General features: G+C 39.4%; 1 protein-coding gene across 1 annotated transcript; it reads left to right on the top strand.

The window, feature by feature from the left end:
* The first annotated feature begins 3,839 nt into the window (after positions 1–3,839).
* Positions 3,840–7,457, top strand: LOC131227431 (expansin-like A2). Its single transcript, XM_058223239.1, has 5 exons — positions 3,840–3,963; positions 4,634–4,743; positions 4,831–5,009; positions 6,929–7,061; positions 7,167–7,457. Exons 1-5 carry the CDS (start codon positions 3,852–3,854, stop codon positions 7,410–7,412), a joined length of 780 nt encoding a protein of 259 aa, XP_058079222.1. The 5' UTR covers positions 3,840–3,851; the 3' UTR covers positions 7,413–7,457.
* Positions 7,458–15,662: the final 8,205 nt, after the last annotated feature.

The raw sequence follows: 15,662 nt of genomic DNA, 5'->3' as shown, positions 1-15,662 counted from the left end.
GGAAGAAACTGTTATTATTTTTCATGGCCCCCCAAAGTTTACAATCAAAGTAAAACTTGGGCCCAGGGGGTTTCATGAGGTGCTGCTTCATATGGACGGTTCAGATTTTGGATCCACATCACGTATGATGGGTTCTCAAAAAAGTTCGCACCAGTTCCGTGAGGGCTGGTGCGCAGGTGAGCATTTTCTTGTGAAATGTGCGTTAGACCTAATGGGCGGTCTAGATCAGTAGATTATACTTTTGAAGTATCCTATTGCAAGTAGGAGTAGATTATACTGTCGAAGAATCCTATTGCAAGCAGGAGAACTAAATGTTATGGTGGTGCTTTAAACTCGGATTCATATGAAAAAAAAAAACATTGCAGATGACTCGAGGAGGCTTCACGCGCAACTAGATGTACGACCAGGATGATTTTTTTCATTATGTGCTATTGATGGTGGGCCCCATCTTTTGACCGGGTTGGATGTTGTGCACAATTTACGCATTTACACACGCTCGACTGAGTCATTAATCCACTCGAGTCTGACTGACCACAATGTGGAACTCTCATGAGTCTACCACTGGGCCATGAGCTTCAACTGCTATGCTAAAATCACACCAATTGAATGGTCGTAAACATTCATAACTGGATCTAATTTGTATGAATGATCTTGTCCATTCATTTTTACAAACACCAAATGGGGACAATGCATTGTTGACCATTTAATCAGTATAATCAAATAGGACACACTAAAAGAATGAGCAGGTGATCCAATTATCAAGTGGGCCATATGATAGAAAATAATGGATAAGTACTTCAAATAAAACCTTCAAAACCCATGAAATGTCTAACCTGATTATTGGATGCACCTGATTTTTGGGTTATGTTGGATGCCATACACACGTTACGGTGGCCCCACATGAAAAATCATATTAAAATATACAGAAGAAGACAAGTAAATCAATCCTAACTCATTATTCAACAAATGAATATTATGTTACATGCTCCCTTATTTAATTAAATAATGGGTAATTGTAAACATTTCCTCTCTTATTTCGAATATTACAAGTACCTCACGTTTGTTAGAGAGATGTATGTGCATCAAATGACAAGTTTTTTGTTTTTAACATGAATATGAATGTCAAAAAATAGGCTAACCTTTATGGTTTCCCATTCTCATATTTGATTGATAGCGTTGTATGGATTATGGTAGGGCCATACATCACTAGTTACCTTCAATTGATGATAAAACGGTCAGCTTATGAAGGAATTTGGATCATCTGTTTGCAATTTAATTGAGCCATGTCATCACACATTACACACTTGCATTTAATGCAGCAGTGCTGACAATGTTAGTGATGATGTGGACCATGGAAAGCACAGGATTTTTTTGCTCATGGCAAGCAGGAAGCATGCTGGTTGCTGTACCACACACTAGTTATCTTTGTTGACATCAGCAAGTTCTATGGGTCCCATGCATGTGTTATACCCAAATTGTTCACCAATTTGGTGTTGCTTGATCCAAAAAATAAGACAGATTTAAAAATCAAGCAGACCACACTGCCAAAAGCAGCGAGGGATTGAACATCTACAGTTGAAAATGAAGTTTTGGGTCAATATGATATTTGTTTTTACGTTTACATCCAAGTTTTTGTGAGTATGTGGCATTATGAATAGATTATATGGAAAATAAATGTTATGGTGAGGCCTATGAATGTTATGAACAGATTGTATGGAAAATAAATGTTATGGTGAGCCCTATGAATGTTTTGACGGTGAAAATCATTATCCTGCTGTTATTTGTGGTGTGGTCCATTTTAGTTTTGTATATGATCCATTTTTTGTTTCATGCTCTAAAATGATCTCGAAAAATGGATGAACGGTGTGGATATAATAAATACATCATTTTGGGGCCATGTAACTTTGATTTCTTTTGAACCGTTTGCACAACTCCAAGTTCGAGGAGCGTCCGCGCTCGTCTTCGCACGACACGTACCCACACTAGCTGCATCGCTGGTGTGTGTGTTACACCAGCCAATCCGCTTCCGGCGATTCTATCTGAAAGACTTTTTGCAATAACTACTTGTAACACGGGAAGCTAGGGGAAGCCCACGGTGATGTATGTGAAAATCCACCTGTTCATCCGTTTTGGGAGATCATATTAAATCATGCTTCCCAAAATGATGTGGACACATAACTCGAGTGGGCCGCACGTCAGCAAAACATGCGCAGGTAAATGCCTACCACTGAAACCTCCCTAGGTCCAAGAGGATGTTTATATACCATCCATATTGCTCATAATGTCATTCCTGCTTAAATGAACTGAAAACACAAAATTTATCCTGATGCAAAACTTATGTGGTCACACGAATGTTTCAACCATAAAGGTTCAATCCCTTGTTAGACATACCACTTGAGTTTCCGATTTGCTTCATTTTTTGGCCAATGTCCTGATATGATCTGAAAAATTAGATGGACGGGTGGATTTCTCACAATCATCATGGTGAGCCCAACCAAGCATCTGGTCACAAAAAGTTCTTGAAAAAGTGACCCAAGGGAGGACGTGCTAAAGTCGAGCACCGTCTTCCTCGGGGGATAACTATTCTAAATTTATGGAGTTTCTCTAGACTCCTCACAAAGATACCTTGAATCCGCAAGTAAATTAAGAAAATAGAATACTTTCTAGAAATTCATAATAAATTGATTGATAATTAAAATGAGCTTACAACCTTCTTAAATAATAACATGAAACCTACGGAGAAGTTTTGAAATTAAACTATAACTAAAACTACTAGAAATCGTGACTTATGATCGTGATTCCTACTAGTTATCAAGGTTTTTGGCTAAAAATAGTAACTATCATATTTGTCCCAACCATGTGATTCTCATAATTATTCTAAGTAATTTTCATGTTGGACATAACCCATAAGGCCCAACGGATGAAGAGTTATAATCAAACTAAAAATTATTATAAATAGTAAAAATAAAAATAAAATAAAAATTTGACTATCGATCTGATGGAATCTCACAAATTCGGTGTGGGCAACCCGGCATAGCAGGTTGGATGGCTAAAGTAGCTCGTCTTACCCCAAAATCATATATGGCACATCGGATAACTCATTCCGGTGGTTTGCAAGATACGCTCGTTTTAAGGTTGTGACGGTCCGGATTGCTTCTGCCTTGCATCGGGCGTTTTTTGGTCTATCTTGGCCATGAAATTGTACGCGACCCACTCCACATCAGTAAGTCTTTAGCAAGAAATCCATGTAATTCCAATACATCTTGGTATTACGAAATGTGATATTATCTTCTACTAATCCAAACCATTTAAATGACTAGTCTTACTTTCTACAGTGAAAAGACAGAAAATAAAAACTCTCAATGGAATTAGTTCAACCCTTAGATAATCTGACTAGTTTGCTTCCAACATCTACGGTCACCATCCTATCAAATAAACGGTTTGTCTCATTGAAAAGGGCAGATCTTATTATAATACATCGAGATATATTCGATCAAACCTCCTCCCAATAAACTAAATTAAAAGGGAGACGTTTACAATTATCCAATTAAACAATGTGTGAGATGAATGGCATCTTGTACCTAACCTTTTGATTAGGCCATATATCACACCAGACACTTCTTTTAGAAATGAATTTTGGTTATTAGTTGTCCACCACCTCAATGTTGTAACATGCAAAGTCGGTGAGAAGTAGTCCCCCTTTTCCTTTGGCCAACCGCCAAGATGAAGGTGCATGGCTCTTTCCTTCCACCCAAATTACAATAAAACTAAAATAATAATAATAAATAAACCCCCTCAATTCCATATATATTAGAAATCTCTCTTATCTCTTCAACTCTAAAACGTAAAACATGGTTCTTCTTGTTGCTTTTTTCTGCATTTTCCTCTCCTCTGCAATTGCTTGTGATCGATGTGCCCATCAATCAAAGGCTGCCTACTTTTCATCTCCCTCCCTTCTTGGATGTACGTATTTCAATACACATGATACATTTTTTATACACCCACATGGGTATTTGATGGTTTTCTTTTTGGAGAAGTATTTCAATACATATGACGCATTTTTTTATGGTTTTGTTAGAGAAGTATTTCAATAGACATGTATGTATTTCAATACAGATGATACATTTTTTGTACACACATACATACCCACTTGGGTATTTGATGGTTTTCCTTTTAGAGAAGTACTATTTCAATACATATGACACATTTTTTTGTATGGTTTTATTAGAGAAGTATTTCAATACACCTGATACATTTTTTTGTACACACACATACGTATTTCAATACACATGATACATTTTTTGTACACTCACATACATACCCACATGGGTATTTGATGGTTTTCTTTTCAGAGAAGTATTTCAATACATGACACATTTTTATGTATGGTTTGTTATATAAGTATTTCAATATGCATATACGTATTTCAATACACATAATACATTTTTTGTACACACACATACATACCCACATGGGCATTTGAATGTTTTCTTTTTAGAGAAGTATTTCAATACATATGACCCTTACACACACACACTGACCCGCTTACATGCACACGAGTATTTGATCGGTTTTTCATATATATTTTTTATTTATTTTCTTCTGTAATTTCCTTTTCTTGGACTTCATGTAGCTGGGGCATGTGGGTATGGCACCATGGCCCTAGGATTTAATGGTGGATACGTTGCAGCTGGGAGCTCTAAACTCTACAGAGGAGGAGTTGGGTGTGGTGGCTGCTTTCAGGTTGATTTATTTATTATTTTATTAATATTTCTATATATTTTTAATGGTTTGAAAATTCTCGTATATTTATTTATTTATTTTCTATAGGTGAGGTGCAAGAACACGACCCTTTGCAGTAGGAGAGGAGTTAAAGTGATATTAACGGATTTGAATAAAGGCAATGAAACGGATTTTGTCCTCAGCAACAGAACTTTCATGGCCATGGGTCATAGGAACATGGCCCAAGAAATGGAGGGTGCAGGGACTGTTGATGTGGAATATAAGAGGTAGTGAAATCCACTTTTATGTTTGAACATTTGGTGGGTTACTGACCCACACGTTTTGGTGGGACCCACCCTTCCTGACTGGGCCTTCTTTTGCGTTTCAGTTATGTGGGTCCCACATAGAGCTGGGCATGCATCAGAGTTGAGTCGGACCGAGTTAGGGCTGACTCAACTTGATCTGGTTTTGAAATAGGCCTGACCAGAATTCGACCTGACTTGGTACTGAGTCCAACATGCCTGACCCGATCCGAGTCCGAGTCTGGCCTAGACTAATCCAGACCAAGTCTGACCTGGTCACAAGTATCGAGTCAGGTCAAGTCGGCACCAAGTTGCGTCGGGTGTAGCAGGTATTCATGGGCTGAAATCACACCTCAAAACCTAGATTCACTTACCAGAATTGCTGCCTCGCCATCAGCTACACGCTATCTCAGATCTGAAATGTCAAATTTGAATTTTTTTTTTTTTTTAATATATATGTATGAGTCAAGTTTCGGATCGAGTCGAGTCAGTACCAAGTTGGATTTTGGGTCAAGTCGAGTTACTGGGTGACTCAAACTCGACTCAGATTGAGTTCGGATTGGACGGAGTCAATTCGATTCGGATCGAATCGGATCTAAACGGGTTGGATGAGTCGAGTTTGCCGAGCCGAGTCATCCCCTGCCAGCTCCAGTCCCACACAAAACGTGCGTACTTCAAAAGTTCTGAGAAAAAGTGAAATTTGATTTATAAACAGGGATTCTGTGTATAAATAAAGCCATCTCCTGCATGAAAATTGGAAGAATGCTTTGAGATGTGTAGAAAAAGTCCATGACAAATGACCAATTAGCAAATGCAACTTTTGGGCCGTGGGCCCCTCCAAGAGGTGGCCCATCAATAGGATAGTATCCGACATGCATTGATTGGACATCAAAGTGATGTAGAGCGGATTGCACACTTTCATGGCGAAGATGGATCAGAGAAAGCCCGATCAGAGGTAGAAATGTTCCAAACTGTTAGAACCTTAAAATAGTTGTCTCGCAAATCGGGATGAGTTTTTCGACATATTACATATGATTTTGGGATAGGAGAACCTACTGAAGCCAGCCAACCCACTGTGCTAGGTTTCCCATGCTGGATTTGTGAGATTCCATCAGATCGACGGTCAAATTTCCCATTTATTTTCGTTTTTATTATAAATAGTAAGTTTTAGTTCGAGTATAACTTTGATCCTTTGAGTTGTAGAAGTTGTGCCCAACATGAAAATGGCTTAGAAAAATTAGGAGAACGACATTGTTAGGCTAAATTGGACACTGACTATTTTTAGCCCAAAACCATGAAGTCTAGTAGGAATGGAGGTCATCTATAAATATTAAGTTCATTATTTATAGTTAGTCACGTTTTTAGGGTGTTTAAGTTGGAGTTTGAGTCTAAAACTTCAACCCAGGTTTGAGCTCATTATTTAAAGGATTGTGATTTTGTTTTTTGTTTTTCATCGTCAATCAATTTATTTAAAATTGATTAAAATTATTTTTACTTTTATTCCTAGTAGATTCGAGGAAGCTTTGTGAGGAGTCCAAAGAGCTCCGTGGATACGGAGTAGATATCACCTGAGGAAGACGGTGATGAACGTCATCACATCCCTCCCTGCATCACAAAATTGGTTTATACACTGGATTTCATTGTCTAATCCATTCACCCCAAAAGTACAGGGAAATACAGTTTTAAATCGGATTATTTGAAAAACATCCAGCAAATAGAAGTAGAAAAACTATAGTCCAAGCAATGTTATTGGTACCTTTGATTTTTAAACACCCTTCTTTACGAATTAGCCCCACCCATCCCATTCTAGGTTTTAACCATTTCATTCATTTAAGCCTATTAGCAAAAACCGCAGTCCCTGTCGCAGGTCGACTAATGTGGATTTTCTCGAAAATGTGGCAAAGGATTCCTTGTGACTACAAGAACCAGAACTTGTCAATGAGAGTGGAAGAGAGTAGCCAAAATTCAAATTACCTAGCAATCAAGTTCATCTATCAAGGTGGCCAGACCGATATCATGGCCGTCGATGTGGCTCAGGTACATATACTAAGGCTAACCATCTTGTTTAATCAATCGGCATAGCCATAGCCAATGGGTGTATATTTGGGTTTATGATCATTGATGTGCATTTTGAATTTGTAGGTTGGTTCATCGAATTGGCGCTACATGACCCAAAATCATGGACCCGTTTGGGATACAGATAGAACACCGGCTGGTCCATTACAGTTTCGGCTAGTGGTGACGGGCGGGTACGACGGGAAGTGGGTATGGGCACAGCGAGTCCTTCCGACGGATTGGAAGGCTGGAGTGGTCTATGACTCAGGTGTCCAAATCAATGACATTGCTCAAGAATTGTGTCCCACTTGCGACGATGGCGTATGGAAGTGATATCCATACAATGTATATAGACATTCAATTGATTAACTCCCATTTATTTATTCTTCTCGATGATAGAAGGAAGAGACCAAATAACATAGGTTTCAGTTGGCAACTATTCTACTAGTTTTTATTTTTAAAAATGTTACAATGTTGGTAGATGATGTATCACATGTAGTGTTCGATGCAATTTTTGAATGCAACGTTCATTTTGATGGTTCTTCTTCTTTTTCTATCTTTCCAACAAGAGGTGCATTGCATCCCTATGTTTTTTACAGGGGACTTGTGGATTGGTGGTGACTGATTTTAAAACCTGGATTGGACTGGTATGAACTGCACCAGGACCATACCCGAGCTGGGTTTGACTCAAAGACTAACTTGAATCGACTCCATATTTGATGTAGAGTGGGTCGCTGTCTCGCTGACACTTTCATGGCAAAGATGGATTGGAGAAGGTCCGATCTGGGCTGGAAATAATCAGGACCATCGGAACCTTTAAATAGTTGCATCTCACAAACCGGAATGAGTTTTTCGACATATCATATATGATTTTGGGCAGAAGAAGCTACTTTAGCCAACTAACGCAGAAGCCAAGTTGCCCACACTAGATTTGCAAGATTCCATCAGATCGACGGTCAAAAGTCCATTTTATTTTCGTTTTTACTATAAAGGGTAAGTTTTAATTTGATTATAACTTTTGATCCTTTTAAGTGTTGGAGTCGTGCCCAACATGAAAAGGGCTTAGAAAATTTAGAAGAATAATTTGGTTAGGTCAAATAGGACACTTTCTATTTTTGGCCGAAACCATGAAGTCTAATAGGAATGGTGGTCGTTTATAAATAGTAAGTTTACTATTTATAGTAAGTCACGTGAATGTTTGAGTTGGAGTTTGAGTCTAAAACTTTGTCGTAGGTTTGAGTTCACTATTTAAAGGATTGTAATTTCATTTTTAATCATTAATTAATTTATTTTGAATTTATTAAAAATTATTTCTATTTTATCTTTGTGAGGAGTACTCTAGTGAGCTCCGTGGATTTGGAGTAGTTATTCTCTGAGGAAGACGGTAATTGACCTCATCACATCCCTCCCTATATCAATATTTAATTCTTATAAATTAAAAATATTGGAAAAGCATTAAACTTCGGTGAGTGAGCACAACCAAGCGAAAGAGTGTCGCTTATGTTGTAAGATGTTAGGGTTGTAATCTTCAGTAAGTGAACTCGACAAGTCTTCCCAAGTCAATGTCGGTTGAAGTACTGAGTTTCAAATTACTCATCGGCCAATTTTCAAGTTGAGTCATGGGTTTTGGAATTATGGTTCAAAGCACTTTGTGTGACTTTGAGAGTGTTACAAGCATAGTTCTAAAACTTATGCAGTGTTTGGATTGTAAGTTACCTGAGATAAGCTACTTATGCCTTAAGTAGCTTATCTTGATTTCTTCTTATTACTCTTCAGGCCCACCCCAGTTGAGTCTTTATTGGATTAATGTTCATAGCTATTTGTTGGATCTTCTAGGCCCATTTGAACTGGAACTTTCTAGATAGGCCCCTTAACCTTTAGGCCCATATTTACTACTTATTCTGATAGGTTTGTGGGCCATAATATGCAAGTAGTTGGGCCCTTGGTTGCCCACAAAAATGACTATTATACTTAGGCCAAATTGTGAGGCTCAACTCACTTGAATTAAGTATAAGGATCGCCCTTATGGCTGGATTATTGGGCTGCCCATTAGACTCATCATAATATGTGGGTTTATGACCTTTATGGTTGGGTCCAAACCTTGTTTGAGGGCCCATCATATTGCCTATGTGTTGGGCTTGGTGTATAGCCCGCTAGGCCTTAGGCCTTATTTCTTATTCGAGTAGTGGCGGGCTACCTTTTGGGGCCCAATTGAGGTTGGATGTCCTCTTTGGTGACACTAGGGTAGGCATATGGGTTACTATGGGTGGTTTAAGGCCCACCATATGCCCTCTTTAGGACCGCTTATTCCTTTAGACTTATATATTGTCCTCCTTAGATATATGGGCTACCTCAAAGTATTGGACCCCCACTAAAGGATTGTTCCTTAGATAAATTGTCTAAGTATCTAGACTTGATTCCCTTCTTAGGAAGGAGGAGTATGTTCTAAGTCATCATCGTCGTATGACACACCCTCATGACCCATATGCATTATGGAGTGTTTGGATTGCATTTGTGTATGGTCATTGGGTTGATATGATAGAGGGATGGAGTTCCCCTCTTGTGCACATTGAGTACTTGAAGCTAGTGCATGATTGGTATGCGTGACTCATGCATCTGGCATTGCATCTCATAGGTATGATCACCCTTGCTTCAGTAGGGCCTTGCCTCCACAGATACATTGTGGATGGCCATGATTGGACACCAAAAATGTTCCCTAAGCATATGGGGTGCATAGGATGCCCTTCGGTGAAAATTTTAAAACTTCCATGGTACCAAGGATGTGCCCCAATGATGTAACTGAGTGAAAACTATGAGCGCACGAGGGCCTTACACCGTTAGGCCCCGACTCCCACTGTCATGTAGTCAGTTGGGATAGTGTGTGGCCTTACCCGCCCGTGAGAGGGGGCAATAGTTAGGCTAAGTTTGACCAGCTCATGAATGGGTCTGCTACCATCGAGCCTTGCTGGTAATTGGCTGATCACGGGTAGGTAGTGAGGTCTCTTATGCTCGTTTAACTGTGCAGGTCTGGAGAGCGGTAGTCATCATGTAGTGCATTTTGACCCCGGTAGATTCCTTATGATGGAACTATACTGACATGTGGATTAAAAATGAGGACTGGTATCACTTCGTATTGCATTTGCATCGGCTGTATAAGCCTTATATTGCATTGCCTTGGTATGACGCCCAATACTCATTACATTGAATAGCCTTGGTATGGCTTCCTACATTCATGGCTTAGCCTTGGTAAGGCTAGTGGTATTGGCATTGATCATGTTTCCTTTCTGTATCTCCTATTATTCTTCTACGCACCATTGTCACATACTTTCACCACCCTCTAAGCTTTTATAAGCTTATGCACGATTGATGCGTACAGGAGATCCTAGGTCGGCGTCGTAGCAGCAGAGCTTGGATAAGAGTTGAGTCGAGGACCTAGTGTTGCAGATCTTCTTTCCTCTTTCTTTTGTCATCCGATGCATTTCTTTTCAGCCTTGTATCTAAAGTTCAAATTTATGGTGGATTTTGTAATGTGCCCCTTTGTTATTTATGATATTTACTTGCTGTGATCTTGGGTATGCTCGTATCAGAATAGATATACGGTTATGAAAATCCTCCTTGTAAGATCCCAGGATCGGAACCTGCCTTAAGAGCTGAGAATGGGGTACTATGGAGGCTGTTGCGGTCGGAACCGACTATTGGGTTCCTCGTGAGACTAGTTACCGAGTCCGGGGTGTGACACTTACTATTTTTAGCCGAAAACCTTGCACACTAGTAGACATCACGACCACCTATAAATAGTAAGTTTACTATTTATAGTAAGTTGGGAATTCTAGGAGTTTCACTCGTAGTTTGCTTCTAATTTCTCTCTCATTGCTTGGTATCCCTATTTAAAGGGTTGCGAACTCATTTATTTGATTCATTAATCAATTTCGAATTTTATAGAATTTATTTTCTATTTTGTTTGCTTTCTTTCTTGTGGATTTAAGAAGCCTCTGTGAGGAGTTCAGAGAAGTTCCGTGGATTCGAAACAGTTATCCTCTTGAGAGAGATGGTGCTCGACCTCATCACGTTCATCCCTGCGTGTCAGAAAATAAAATAAATGTAATATTTATCTAATGATAAATTTCATGAGAATTATTATAAATTTTATTTTTAAGAGTTTTGTTTGAATTGTAAATAAAAAATTCATATTTGTGAGACAATAATGACCTCATTTTTCATGCATAAAAGGGGATATGAATAGAGAACACTATACAATTATCAATGGCTCTATACACACATTGCATATGTTTGATGGTGTATGTGTGAATTCAGTATGTGAATGGATATAGATATATACAAAATCTGTAAGATTTGTAGGATGATGTGGGGCCTACTAGATGTTTGTCTCTTTAATGATTGATACATGGAATATATTATGTTGTCTCAAGAACCAAACAAAGGGAAATGACCTATCATTGGAAAGTATGTTCTTTTTCTTTCTTCACCGTCTTATTAAATGGAAGTTGTTTGGTTAATGACCCTAATGAGTGTCAAAGCTTTGTGGGTCCCACTATGATCTATGTGTTTTATCCATGTTGTTCATCATTTTTTTATTTTTTATTTTTCATTTTGCTTTAGTTTAGATCTTTTGTAAAAAGAGAAAACCAGATAGGATTTACCTCAAGGAATGCAGACTAGAAGAGGGAGAGATTTGTGAACAAATGTCTTCCCCATTGAATTAACGTAAACAACTATCATTAACCTCTATGATATCGACCAAGAAGAGTGGTGGCACAAAAGCACATTTGTAACATGTAGGAAGCAGATTTTGAATCCTAAACATCAAGAGACCTGACCCTTAGTTTAGGACATGAGCCCAAAAATGAGGTAGACAAATAACACGTGGACCACACAATAGGAAAACAATATTGATTGATCGTCCATCATTCAAAACTTCCTAGGACCCACTATAATGTGTGTTTTCCATCCATCCAATTGATAAGATCACAATGACCTAGACGAAGGGAACCCCGCACTGTTTTTCCGTGGCGTGGTCCACTTAAGATTTAGATCTGTCTCAATTTTTTTTGGCTCATACCCTTAAATGAGCTAACAAAATGGATGGATGGCATGAATAAAACACATATCATGGTGGGGCCTACAGAGCTTTAACACCATTTGGCTAGCTAGCTGGTGCTGGGGTCGTCCTTGTTAAACTGGCTCAAGGGTCCCCATTCAATTGAAGAGGACCCAACGATCTTCTGACTTGGATAATAAGAACTCTCGGCTTTGACACAAATATTGGTGTGAACCTGACTTACCTACCAACTTGTGGGCTGCAGTGATTACTTAGGACTCAACCGCTTGGTGGTGACATTGGCCAAGCAATTGTAAGTTGGAACCAAACTCAGCCGAGTCTCGAGTAAAGTCGCCGAGGGCCCATTTGGATATCACCAAACAAGTAACTTTTTAACTTAAAATTACTTAGTCACTTCAGTTTAGTAAGAAGAAATTAAGATAAACTACTCAAGGCATAAACAATTTATTTGAAATAAGTAAGTTTGGTTTATGATAAATTATAAGTAGCTTTTTTATTTAAAATTACTTTCATCAGTTTGCCCCAAAACATGCCACTAAGGGCAGCCAATTTGGGCTTATTACTGAATTTCTAGCCCACCTGTTTCTGGGCTTGTTGGGGTCCAGCAATAATATATATATATATATATAGTAAATGTTCATTGGTGACCCACACACATCTCTGTGGGTCCCACCAGATGAGAGGAGAGGGCAATACACATAAATTAGGTGGACCATACTGCTGGACTAGATGTCCAGCAGCAACCCAATGGGCCTAAGCGTTCCAAGGTGGACGGTCCTATGGGCCTGGGCAGTTAGCCCAATTACACATCGAGCGGGTCCCAAAAGGACACTCCTTAGGGAGGTGGGCCACGTCCCACGTGGACCACAAATAGATGGATGGCAAGGATACACAACACATCAAGGTGGGCCCACAAAAAGGGTGGTGGACGGCCAGCCATGGCTGGACGTCCCAGCTTGGTGGGTCAGTCCAGCCCTTACCACGGTGTGCACAGGTGTCTGTTGGCCCCAAAAATTGGTGGGTGGGTCCTACCAAAGCAAAGATAAAGGATACCGGAACAAGGAAATGTCATTTTCAATTGTCTCTCTTTTTCCTAAGATTCCCGCTTGGTCCATTTATTCATACCCCGCGTGGAGGTAGAAGGCCCACGGGTTGTGAACTTCTTTTCCCAGAGAAGAAGCAATGACGAGCTTATTTGATCCAATCGTACCACATAACCCTTTAAAAGGTGTTCTGAAACCCCGATTCCAGTAGTCATTTATTTAGTACCTCCCAAGGAGCGGGAAACGAGGTGCTCTACCTAACTAAGCTATAGCCCTGGGCCACCTCTCTGCAAAATTTTAGAATTTTTGGAATAGGGAAAGTATTTTATTTAAATTAAAGAAAATTGACTATCCCCAAAATCTATTTAGTGCAGATTTCAGACGGGCCCTATTCTAAGCTTCCAATGGTGTAGATTAAAGGCCTCTAAAATTGGAAAAAAATAGTTTTTATGTCCTCTCATATATGTACCCCAAGGTGAGGTCCACATATGTGGCCCATCAATGGGAAAATTATTTTATATTTAAGGATTTCCATACTGCTATGCTGTTAGAATAGTCCAGAAAATCCAAACTGTCCACCTCACTTAGGCCACACCTTTGAGACCTCAATTAAGGTCAGATGGGACTAAAATTTGGAAGACATTAAGATGAGATCCCCACCTTTTAGAAAAATATATTTGATGGGTAGTAAAAGTTCCTTAAATAGTCCCAAAATCTGGTCCAAAATCAACCAGAAACTGTCTAGAAAATTCTGGACAGCAGCATATACTTGGATTAAATTAAATGTATGAGTTAATTAAAAAGGGATTAATGCTCAATAATCAAGTGGGGTCCACCTAGATGGACTACAAAAATTCCAGATCCATTCCCAATCAAAAATCTCCAAGAAAATTAAGCATTTGGGGTCATCCAACCCATACATGCAACATGCATAGGGATGTCCCACCTAGTGGGCCTGGATGTCCCAAAAATCTAAGGGTCTGGGATGTTTGTGGCACATCAGTGGGCCACCAATCATCAAGAGAAAAATATAGGAAAGAAATAGAGAGAAAGAGAGAGAGGGAGAGATATCATCGGCCATAAGGGAGGATTCTATACTATAAATCCTCCACCATTACAATCACACATACATCCTTCATATATCATGCATGTATGTGATTTTATAATCCAAAGAAGTTGCTGATGCTATCCTAACATGCATACAATGGTCTAGATGACCAAACAAAAATCCTATATCAAAGAAATCTATCATGGTGGGTCCATGGAGAATGACCCACCATGGAAACGTACATGCATGAAATGGGCCTTTAGCCTCTCATCATAGAGTGATGTAGGACCTCCACCATTGATTGGTGGGTCCTACATACTACCAAATATTTTAGAAAGGAAATGCAAGAAGAAGAGAAGGGAGAGACTTGATATACATCACCCACCTTCAAGATCTTCCTCCAAACTTCAAGGGCTAGCTCCCAAGCTCCAAAGGAAGCAAGATCAATGGGTGAGATAGGTTTTCAATGGAGGGATTGAGAGTAAAAAGGAGGAGAAGGGGCTGAAAAATGGAAGAAGGTGTGAACGTCCCACCTCTTACAAGGGAAAGAGAGAGAATAGGAAAGGGAGAAATGAGAGGGAAAGAGAGAGAGAGAGAGAGGTTGTAAGAGTGCAATCATCACTCTCTCTCCTAGATAAGAGAAAAATCATAATAGCCTATGGTAATATAAACTATGTTGCTAGGCTAGAGTAGGGATAGGTAGTGTGTGGGTGGTGGGTGGTATAGAATATGGGGGTTTAGGTAGTGTATGGGTGATGTTGTTAGAATTTACACAAAAGAGGGTAGCCACCTTAAAAAATATGCTCTCCACACTAGGTGGGCTATATGATCATGATCAAAGCCTAGAAATGAGATGCACATAACTTATGATCTACACATCAGATGGACGCACAAGAAATGGCGTCAGAACCACAACGACGATGCGAACAAGATGGCATAACTTTCGGCTCGATCCGAGTCGTCTACATGATCAGACTTAAGGATGACCGCAAACACTATTTGAGGGTCGCAGGTCGCCAGGATTCGACCGGTAAGACCGCGAGAACAAGAGAAACGAAATGCACACTCATACACACACATGCACAAACACACACTCGGGTCGGGTCTTATAATAAGTGTCTTATTTAGCTTCACCAAGCAGTTCTCCTAATTTTTCTAAGCTTTTTTCGTGTTGGGCGCAACTCCTAAAGCCCAACGGATGAAGAGTTATAATCAAACTAAAACTTACTATTTATAGTAAAAAGGGAATTAAAATAAGGAAACGACCGTCGATCCAGAGGCATTTTGCAAATTCATCTTGCGTAACCTAGAGTAGCAGGGTTAGTTGGCTAAAGTAGCTCGTTTTACCCCAAAATCATATATTTTACGCCTGATAACTCATTCCGGATTGTGAGATACGCTCGATCTAAGGT

Source organism: Magnolia sinica, chromosome 15 (assembly GCF_029962835.1).
Source record: "Magnolia sinica isolate HGM2019 chromosome 15, MsV1, whole genome shotgun sequence".
NCBI lineage: Eukaryota > Viridiplantae > Streptophyta > Magnoliopsida > Magnoliales > Magnoliaceae > Magnolia > Magnolia sinica.
Note: the sequence above shows the minus strand (reverse complement) of the source record. Positions and strands in the feature narration are given on the sequence as shown.

Bases quoted from the DNA above. Each gene is read 5' to 3' on its own strand.
- LOC131227431 (XM_058223239.1), top strand. From the start codon at position 3,852: ATGGTTCTTCTTGTTGCTTTTTTCTGCATTTTCCTCTCCTCTGCAATT. The intron at 3,964-4,633 runs GTACGTATTTCA...GACTTCATGTAG, and splicing joins ATCTCCCTCCCTTCTTGGAT to CTGGGGCATGTGGGTATGGC. The intron at 5,010-6,928 runs GTAGTGAAATCC...AATGTGGCAAAG, and splicing joins GTTGATGTGGAATATAAGAG to GATTCCTTGTGACTACAAGA.